Source organism: Chaetodon trifascialis, chromosome 11 (assembly GCF_039877785.1).
Source record: "Chaetodon trifascialis isolate fChaTrf1 chromosome 11, fChaTrf1.hap1, whole genome shotgun sequence".
Lineage (NCBI taxonomy): Eukaryota > Metazoa > Chordata > Actinopteri > Chaetodontiformes > Chaetodontidae > Chaetodon > Chaetodon trifascialis.
This window is the reverse complement of record NC_092066.1, coordinates 19360030-19370373: the sequence shown is the minus strand read 5'-3', so window position 1 is coordinate 19370373 and position 10344 is coordinate 19360030. Positions and strand designations below refer to the sequence as shown.

At 43.7% G+C, this 10344-nt stretch overlaps 1 protein-coding gene across 1 annotated transcript; it reads right to left on the bottom strand.

Moving 5' to 3' along the window:
- Positions 1-531: 531 nt before the first annotated feature.
- Positions 532-10344, bottom strand: dis3l2 (DIS3 like 3'-5' exoribonuclease 2). Its single transcript, XM_070974533.1, has 21 exons — positions 10249-10344; positions 8893-9671; positions 8654-8784; positions 8367-8420; positions 8089-8190; positions 7786-7969; positions 7519-7583; positions 7153-7382; positions 6896-7069; positions 6582-6661; positions 6352-6464; positions 6140-6247; positions 5734-5967; positions 5302-5381; positions 4950-5133; positions 4712-4798; positions 4357-4504; positions 3800-3930; positions 3577-3681; positions 2774-2878; positions 532-2464 (listed from the first exon to the last, which is right to left on the bottom strand). Exons 2-21 carry the CDS (start codon positions 9644-9646, stop codon positions 2363-2365), a joined length of 3171 nt encoding a protein of 1056 aa, XP_070830634.1. The 5' UTR covers positions 9647-9671; positions 10249-10344; the 3' UTR covers positions 532-2362.

Sequence of the window (10344 nt, the reverse complement as noted above, 5' to 3'; positions counted from 1 at the left end):
TCAGACCAGAGGAGTTAAGACATTGTAAGATGATAACAGCAATAAATTAAAAGTTGAATTTGTCACATTAACAATCAAAAGTGACTTTGCTGGACTCACTGCTACAAACTTATGTAGTCTAGTATGACCTGCAGCTCATTGTTGCTAACGTTAGCCAGCTGTTTGGCCACTTGGGGGCAGCAGAAACAGGTGTAAAAGCTGTCTGATTGGGTGTGGAACCTACAAAACCTGTATATTATGAAGGCGCCATCATCAACTGTGACATAACTATTTACCTAATCATCTTTGCAGGTGCAGTGGTTTTACAGTAGAATAATTACAAACACTTGCTGGTAATAAAGAAGACAGAAATAATCTGTCTATTGGCAGCATAAACTCAACAGAGGAGGACGGTGTCACAGTGTAATGAATTAGGGGTCACCAGCGGGTCACACTGCAGGGTTTAGCCACCAAGCTGTGTTTGCGTATAATCTCTATTTCCCTCCTCAAAGATGCCCATCACCTTCAAAAATGTAGTTCACTCAGTTTGAGTCACTTTTTTCTTCAATGGATTTAATGTCCAAACTTATTCACCTACAGACAAAGACCACCATCTATTACTCTGTGTGGTGGTTTATCAGAGTACAAATGCACTTTAAATACTGACCACAATCAAAGTTACATGTTACAATATAACTTTGGAAAAGACACAAAGAAATTGCACAAGAGTTTTTAGACTTTGCACTGCATTCTCAGGTTTACAAATGTGACAGACATTTTTTCAACCGCAGGCACAGAAACACATCCACACTAGCAGTTAACGTGCTGGTTTAAAATACATTTCAAGCTCATGTCAGAAACTGTCCAGTTGTGTAAAGAAAAATAACTTAGAAAAACATTAGGTGGTGGTCTGTCAAAAAACTGAGATTTGATATGCAAACATAAGACAAAACTGTGCAGACCTGGCAGCTAAGTTGCATGACGTCACATGGCACTGTTCAAGAAGAATCCGAAAGAGTGACACCTACAGAGGTGCACATGGACAAAATCGGCCCACAAGCTTTGTTTTTTCTTTTTTCTTTTTTTAAATGTGCAGCTGCACTGTAATGTAGCTGTATCTGCACTTGAGTAAATTAAGGCTGAAATTCACAGTTGATATTAATGAGGTCCATGAAGTACTGTATCTGTGCTAAACAAATCAAGTCTGAGCATAAAAAAAACAACAGCTGGAAGCACTCCAAAGCACACGGACCAACATAAAAGACGTTAAGAATTCAAGGCCACCGACCATTTTCAGCAGCAATTCACATTCAAGTCATCCCCATGTCTTCGATTAAAAACAATAAAAATGAGCTGACAACTATTAAACTTTGGCCTGACTGGCACAATAAACACAGTAAATGTACCTCATGTTATACTAGAAGAATATATTAAATCCAAAAGAAAAGTCCTGTCAGCTGACCTGATGAGGCCCCTCAGCCCCTTCATTCACACCTCAGAGGAATCTGAAAACTCTTCCTGCATAAAACACTAAAAAAATCAGTGCACACAGCAATGTAAAAGTGGTATGTGGTAGCTGTTGTTATGTTCCTGTGCAAATGTTAATATACCTGTTTGACTTGTCTATTCCTGCTACATTTCTACTGTTTGATCCATGATCCTCACTCTGTTACTCATGTTACAGCCACCACAGCCAGCCGACAGCCAGAACAAGTAAACTTCAGCAGCGTGGTTTTCTCTTTTGCTTTGCAAAAACAAATAAAGGTCTCCCATCATTCTACACTGTGGAAACCACTGAAAAATACTTCAAATTCATCTTTCACACATTGGGCTGTGTACAAGAGTTACATCACATTGAAGCGGTCCTCACTGGGTTAAGAAATCAACAGCAAAATAAAACTCACTGCTGTTTTGGTTCTTTCACAGTCAGATCAGGGCCATGATTCAATCTCAAATCCTCACTGAGTTAAATAAAATAGGAAAGTCTGTCTGCCCATTAGTGAGCTCATTACACCTGGCTCGTATACATGCTGCATGTTTTTAAATGTTGACTTCCATGTATTACGGATATGAATGGGAACCAAAGAGAGGAGCAAAGTCCTTCTCACAGCCAATTCAAAAACAAGAAAGACAATAACACGCCTTGGAAAGTGGGCAGCAGTCATGTGCATGTGTGTGGGTTATTTGCAGAAAGTGAGCAAACATTAAAAAACACTGGAATGAGCCTTCAAGTTAAGACTGAACCTTGGTGGGAATCCATTGAAATCTGACTCTGACCTGACTGTTAACCTCCACAGTAACACTGCTTCAGAGCTATGTGTCATTTCTACCAATCAACAGAAAATGTGCAAGTGTTTGAGTATTCTGCGGCGCGCTGGAGTGTTTAGGATTTGCCTTCCTCGGGCCTCTTGAGCACTGCGCTGTATTTCATGGGTGCAGGGTCGGCTTTGAGCTGCACCTCCACCAGCGTGAAGATTGAGATCACCTGGAAGTGGGAACAACAGATGATGGTGACTGCAATCACACTTAAAATAGACACTTTCTAACTATCTTAAGCCCAGCCGGCTGCTCCAACTCTTTTACTAAACTTATGAGCAGCTTGGTGTTTCTCTGTGTCCCATAGTTATCACATATCAATATTATGCATTCCTTCAAAATCTATAATCACCCACTGAAGAACTATAAACCCATGAAACCTGAAATTAACTTCTCTATTGCTGTTAAGGAATATTCTAATTCTCCTACTGGCAGGCCAAACCATAACTAAAGCATTTTCAGTGTCAGTGGTTCTCACCTGCTCTAAAGGAGGTTTCTTTGGGTCCTCTGGTGTCCAGACCAGAGTCAGCTCGGATTTCTTCCCCACCTTACGATGGTGGAAAGAGTCCAGGCCTGCAACAGACTGAAGGTGCAAACAAAGGGTTTCAAGCTGCAACTGGGACGTTGATTTGTTGGATGGTTTTGTTTAGTACTAGGGGTGGGTATTGCCAAGGACCTCACGATACGATACGCATCACGATACTTGAGTCACGATACGATATGATATTTGTCCAGCTCATTGTGTGTTTCTCCTTTCCTTTGGAATCCAAAATACCTCCAAACATCTGCCTTAAAGTTCGAGGGCATCTCTAGTTTAATGTTACCAGCCATGCTTGCTTGTTTTTTTTTCTGGCTCCACTTCCTCATTGCAACTGCCAGGGGAAGAAGAGTGCCTTGCAGTGAGGTAGCGGTACAGTGACACCCTGCGGAAGTCATACTGGACTTACAACCCATCTGAAATATGATTTATTAATTGAAAAAATATTGACATTCAAATTTAGAATATTGATATTGAATCGGAAGGCAAAGTATTGCGATATATTGCCATATTGATATTTTTGCCCACCCCCATTTAGTACTGTCACATCATCACTCTCTGGACTGAATCATTTCTCCCCCCTGCATAAGCCATTTCTGGGTAAATAATAGTGTGAGTGTATAAGATGAATGACAAAATTGAATCTGCACAGTTGAAAAAATATCTCTGATTATGTTGACTAGATAAAAAAATCAAACAGAGAATCAAAAAGTTCTCTGTAAATGAAGCGTACTGGAACTGACCTTGCAGTAGATGCGTTTCTGCACTCCATATCTGAGAACCAGCACGTCAAAAGACTGATCCAGCACCCCCATCACCATGGCCTCAGAGTCCAGAGGACCACAGTCCTGTGGAGCAGACCCAAAAAAGACTTCTGTGTACTAGCAGTACCCTTACTGTTCCTTAACGTTAGTGTGGCCTGGTTGTCCCTTAAGTCCCATTTGATGTCGAGACTTGGCTACTCACCTTTACAAACACTCCAAAGAAGAGCTCAGAGCTGAGCTCTTGGACTCTCTTCGACACAGTCTTCTTGTCATTGCAGTGTGATGCCTGTTTCTGGACTTCTTCTGTCGACAGCCCCAAATTAGGCCCACACTCTGCATGCAAACATTCAATGGACAGACACGTATGAGAAAAAACAAACAAAAAACAGTACTACTGCCTCACAGTTGTTTACCCCCGCCAGTCAAGTTGCAGTTTATATCCATGTCTGTCCACACTCATATGATATGTGCAGTGAGGACTTTGGAACATGCATTGCATTCATGAGAATGGGACACACAGACACGAGCAGACAGACGCAGGAAGCGCAGAAACAATGACCAAGTCAACTGCACAAACAACACATCAACTCAATGTGAGATCTGAGGCGGCTTTGTTCTTTTCCGCGTTCCTCTTCTAAATCAACTACACAGGCCCTGCAACACAACAGCACTGTGCGACACAAACACAGCGTTCCACCATTAAATGTGTGTGTTTGCTTTTGTGTGTCCAAGAGAGACTTCAGCAGACGAGGTACGCACTCAGTGAGGAAGCCAGCAGCCGGTGGACGATGATGTCAGCGTAGCGTCTGATGGGCGACGTGAAGTGAGTGTAGAGTGGAACGTTGAGGGCGTAGTGCTTGAAAAACTGCTCCTGCTTGAGTGCACCTGTACAGAAGTACATCGCCATCTGGGAAAAAAAAACAAACAAACAACAACCCAGATTCAATTCAGACATATCACTGCAAAGGTTTCAGGTTGACAAGTTTTTTTCTTTCATGCTAACAACTGCTGCATGACATGAACACACGACACATGTCGCTACTACATGTGGATGTCTCATTGTCCTCTTTTTGAAGAAATTGTTATTCTCCAGCTGTGGCTGCTGGGCTCTAACCTGCATAGGTCTGGAGCACATGTGGGTGAGGACTTCTTTTCTGGCAGTGGAATACTCATCATCACCAAGAGCAGTATTGAGACTCTTCTGCATGTTGGAAAAGCAAAAACACAAACAAATAAAAACACGTCAAAGCAAGAAATTAAACACTTGAAATACTGTAAATTTGAAATCTTAAGGAAAATATAACCTTGTGCCTTCACTATTTTTCTGAGATATTAGAAACTGGGCTACTGACGTGCAGCGCTCCTGCAGAGGACAGATCGATGTCAATTCCCAGCTGGTCGCAGAGCTCCTGAAGCTCATCTACCATTTTGGCCTTTGGTGGAGGATGGCGCCTGAGCAGGGCCAGCTCAGGGAATCTGCGGTAGATGTGGTGGGCCGTGGCAATGTTAGCCAGTAACATGAACTCCTCCACCAACCTGCACACAGTTATGGATGGGAGTTAAATGGCCAGCGGGGAGAAATGGGAAAGAGGAACTAAGGAGGACAGATATCTACACGTGTTACTTCATGAATATTGTTTTAATTTGGAAGAGAAACAGCCGGGATACAGACACAGACATACATGAGGGGAGTATGTTACTCACCTGTTACTGTCTCTGTACTGGTAAACATAGCAGCCCTGAGGCATCATGGTCTCTTTGTCCAGGGTGAAAGACAGTTTCAACTGAAACAAACAAAACAAACAAGACATGTACAGAAAACAACATGAGCAAGATGATGAATCAAACAATCTGGCTCTAGTTTCTATACAATTCTTAATGAATAAATACTGCAGGGTTAGCTCATGCTAGCCATCTTAAAAAATCTTGTTAAATCTCTTCCAGCTAACTCTCACATGATGAACTTTTATTTTGAACTAAAGGGGACATGAGTGGAGTGCTGAAACTATCTACAATCTACCATGTCCTATTTCAAGAGTCAAGAGTTTTGGAGCATGATTCACCCTCTCAGACATTTCTGTTACGCTCCATTGTGCATCGTATAGAAAAGACAAACACACAGCAACCAGGACTAACCTGGTCCAGTCTGAGGGCTCCTCCTGAGAAGCGCTGAGCCCGGAGGTTCTTGGCAATGGAGTGCAGGTTGAGCACAGCTTGATGGATCTCATCGATGGGGTGCTCAGGGTCCACAGGGGGCAGCTCGTCAGCAGAGAACATCTTTTCTGGGGCCTCGATCAGGCTCTGGGCGTGGTCGTAACTCAACTTGACGCAGGAGCGGATGACGGAGCGGCCGAACCACTCACTCAGGATCTGGAGGATGGGCAGGTGAAGAGGATGATGAATCAGGGAACGGAAAAACAGAAAACACCCCCAGCAAATGTCATCGCTGCGATCACCACCAACGTGTACAGACAGTTCAGCTTAATCAGTGTGCCATTAGACCCTTTGCTCTAACAGTTGCATGACTTTTGAATGGTCATACCTTCCCCTCTGGTGTGATTTTCCAAATGACAGAGAAAGTGAGTCTGTCAGTGAGAGGATTCAGACTGCACAGCTCCTCACACAGCAGCCGAGGCAGCATGGGGATCACCTGGGCAGAGAGAAAGCATCCAAAAAGTCATTTAATTCAAGACAATCTAGTATTAAGTTCAAGTTTAATACTACGTGAAGTGGCTCATTATTTTAACCTCTCACCTTTTGAACCATGTACACACTAGTTGCTCTTTGGCTGGCTACGGCATCCAGAGCATTGCCCTCCTCCACAAAATAACTCACATCAGCAATGTGGACTCCCAGCTCGAAGTTACCTGTGTTATAAAAGACAGTCGCTGAACTCCCATCCCGCAGCAAAAAACAGCATCTATATCTAGAGTCAGAATTGATCGTAATCATCATCAATGAGCTCCACAGTGAAGGCAGTTTACCATCGGGGAGTTGTTTACAGGACAGAGCGTCGTCCAGGTCTCTGGCGGTCGCAGGGTCGATAGTGAAGATACAATCTTTCCTACAATGTGATGAAAACAGCGCTTTGTAAATCAGATGAGTGAGTTAAAGTAAGATTTTATATAGTATCCATGTTTGCTGATGATCAGTGATCAGTGGTCTTATTATAGTGGTCAGTGTGGGACTTCAGAGCTCCCATCTCTCCTTCTGTGCGAAGCTGGATTTGGCACATGTAGCATGTATCCCACTCAAAGAATATATTTACAAACACAATGTATGGGCTTCACAGTCGTACCTCAGGTCTCTCCTCTTTCCCATCTCCTCCGGTGGGATGGTCCAGGGCAGGTTCTTGGGGAGGCAGTCTAACACTTCATCTGAGAACTCAGAAAAATCAATGTCGTACTCTGTCAGGATGCCCTCCGTCTCTGGCTCGATTTCTCCCGCTTGACCCAGAGTCTTAGCCAGTTGACTGGAGGAAACATGAGGAGAGTCAGGTTTGTTCCCACAGGCTTGAAATGCTTCCCTGCGTAACGCTCTGAATGCAACACTCACCCTTCTGCAAAGTTGCTGTCTGCTGGCCAGTTGGTGATGCGACATATGAACAAGGTGTTGGTGTAGTCGCCCGGGCGGGAGGTAAAGTCTTCAGGACAGTCAGCAAGGGGAACGTTAATTCGTGGCACCCGGTGGTCCACAGGGGAGAACATGGCAAAAGGCTTATCTGGAAGGAATCTCAGGAAGCCTGTGGCAGCTCTTGAGTGTTTCTTCTCAACAATGTACACCACCTGACAGAGAAATGATAAGGGAGGTGCTGAGATGACTTTGAAATCTAAGGTCTGAGTGTATTTTTAACATCCTGCGCACAAGAAAACGAGCTACAGATAAAGCAAATACAGCACAACAGATATACAGGAAGCTCACTTTAGCTGTCTTTTGGAGTATTTCCCCATTGGATTGTGGGGTCGAAGAGTCCTCCAGAGGTTCCCCTGTTTCCATCGAATGAAAAGACAAATTAAGACATGAACTACTGTACAACTGTTTTGCTTCTCTGTATTGATACTCTCTTCAGACGAATGAATAAACTTCCAAACAGCTTACAAATACTCGCTGAATTACTATGACTTGACACCACAGCTCCCATATTTGTGATTTTCAGTCGCTGCTGTCGTCACAACTCCATCCCAGTACCTGTGTCAGTGAGGGAGGTACTGTGAACTGCTCTGATGAGCTCATTCTGGTTGCTGCACTGGTCTTCCACAATCACATCAGGCTTGGGGATGTGCTCCGTCTTCTTCTGCGCTGTTTGCACCATGTTTTCTCTCTGGTTCTCTGACTCACTGGCACCCTCACAGTCAGTATCTGACCTCACAACCTAGAGAGACACAGAAGTTCATCATCTGCAGACACATTAATCACTGGTGTTTTTTTTTTGCTGTCCTGTGGGGCTTAAAAACTAAAAGTATGCCAGACACATAGTTAAGTGTAGTCTACCTTCCACTGCTCCCGAGGGAGGATTTGCACCACCACTATGTCTCCATTCAGTGCTCTGTTGCGAGCTACAATCCCATCCAGAAATATATCCCGTGTGTCATCCTGCAAACATAAAAACAGACTGTTTACATCAAAAGTCAGGGTACGAGCTCATACAATGTGCCGTTACATTGATTACACAGCATACTGTACATGTACAACAAGTTAGCTTTAAGGTGCTTTTATATAACCCAATAAACAGAAAACAATGTGTCAAATCTTTTCTGGGTTGAACTTACAGGTGATGGGATGAACGCTTCATGGTATTTCTTTGGGTTGATCCGTAACTGTCCCTGCAGAGAACGCATGCACAATTCAGAAATCAATATCATGTGTGAATCACTGCTGTGATCATCATACATGTTACTTTTCCTGGTGCCACTTAGTTCAAGGTCTGGCTGAGGAACTTGGCCTTGAACGAGGTGGCACAGCAAGTATGCATATGTGGTATTTAAACATGTTTTGTGTGCATACGGAATGAACAATCCTCCATCCTCAATACAGATTTCACGCTCTTGGTTTGTACCTGAATGAGTTCTCCTCTTTTCAGGCCATTGGAAACCTCCTCAGACGTCATGTACAACTCAAACACTTGCTTCTTTGACCTTCTCCCTCCTTTGTTCTTGCTCTTGTCGGCAGGAGAATTGGCACTTGCAGCTGAAAATGATTTCATTCTTTGATTTAATCCATCATGAATCATCAAATGTATAAAAACCACATGATCTCAACACCTGCTGAGAATTAACATCTAAAAAATGAACCTACCTCTGGACTGCTGCTGTGTTTTGTCTTTTCCATGAGGGGACTTGGGCCTTAACGGCAGAGCGTCAGCCTCATGTCTGAATGTCTCTTCTCTGCTTTTCTCCTCGTCCGGGTGCTTTGGCTGGTTTTTCTTCTTCGACTTTGCCATCTTCTCTCGCTCCTGTCCACTTTTGTTGGCTTTCTTTGGGGACTGGGGACGTCCAGCAAATGAGTCTGTGTCTTTAAAGTCTTTGTTTTTCTTCTGCTGCTTCTGGTGTTTCTTTGAATCGCTGGGTTTTAAAGAGATGAGTTCCTCGCCAGACTCGATGTCTCCATCGTGGCTGGTGGCGGTGTCCCTTCTTTGTCCCCGTCGCTGCCTGTCAGACACACCCTGCTTCCTCTCGCAGTCCTGCTGAGCAGTGCGGGTGCTTAGTTTCTCCATGTACAAAGACAGGGAACTCTCCTCTCCTTTACTTTTCATGGAAGAGGGGGAGAAGTCACTTGAATCAGAGAAGTCATTGAACACTTGGTCTTTTTTACGCTGTGGTATGTTCAGCCTGTCGCTCTGGGCTTTGAGCAGTGTGCTTGGTCCTTGTCCTTCCCCCTGAAATGACAAATCCTTTGCATATTGCTCTAGATAGAGACTAAACTTGCTGCTGCTGTGCTGGCTGAGAAGCCTGGCATAGGCGTCTTTCTGAGGAACAGTGCTGGACTGATTCTGGCTGCGCTTTGGCTCTCGACTCATGTTAGCCTTCTTGCATTGCCGAGGAGAATCCATGTGACGATCCTGTAAGATGCTGTCTCTGAAAAGGCAAAAAGCAAATATTGTGAATGCTGCCATTAAACCATGACTTCATATACATATACATGTTTCTGCTTACAGTTCAGTGTCCTCAGAGTCGGAATAGACAGGAGATCGGTATCTAAAGTTGATTTCTAGAAAATGAAAGCAACTCGTCTGACTTGTAACTGAGTAATCCACTCATCTTACATCATGTGTTAGCTTCGTAATAATAACAAACGTAGGAATGACTGGCAGGAAACCAAATTTAGGTTAAGTGAGCTGCATTCATACATTATTTGGAATCATGATCACACGAGAAACAAGCGCTGTATCATCCCGTTCTCTTCGGGCTTAACGTCTTGTCAAACTAAGAATGCCTTTAAAAACATATCCTTACTAGCAACTAACAGTTAGCTCACGTTAGCTAGCAGTTAATAGCATTGCCTGGCTAGCACCAGCAAAGGTAACTGGAGCGACAAAGTGTCAGTTTAACGTTAACTAAGCACTTCTATGTCAGACAGACCGCAACCCTAAACCACCATAAACGACTCGATAATAGACACAAAGACTGCCAAACTTAAAATTTTGAACGTTACCTTATTAACAACGTGTAAGTTATGTAACTTAGTTAGCTAGCTGTGGCACAGAGCACAAAGCCAGCTGATGCGTTCAGGTCCTCCGTCGTCATCAAC

Coding starts and splice junctions, on each gene's coding strand:
- dis3l2 (XM_070974533.1), bottom strand. CDS start 9,646: ATGGATTCTCCTCGGCAATGCAAGAAGGCTAACATGAGTCGAGAGCCA. Junction 6,465..6,581: donor CTGTAAACAACTCCCCGATG/GTAAACTGCCTT, acceptor TTTATAACACAG/GTAACTTCGAGCTGGGAGTC. Junction 5,382..5,733: donor GAGCCCTCAGACTGGACCAG/GTTAGTCCTGGT, acceptor TGTTTGTTTCAG/TTGAAACTGTCTTTCACCCT.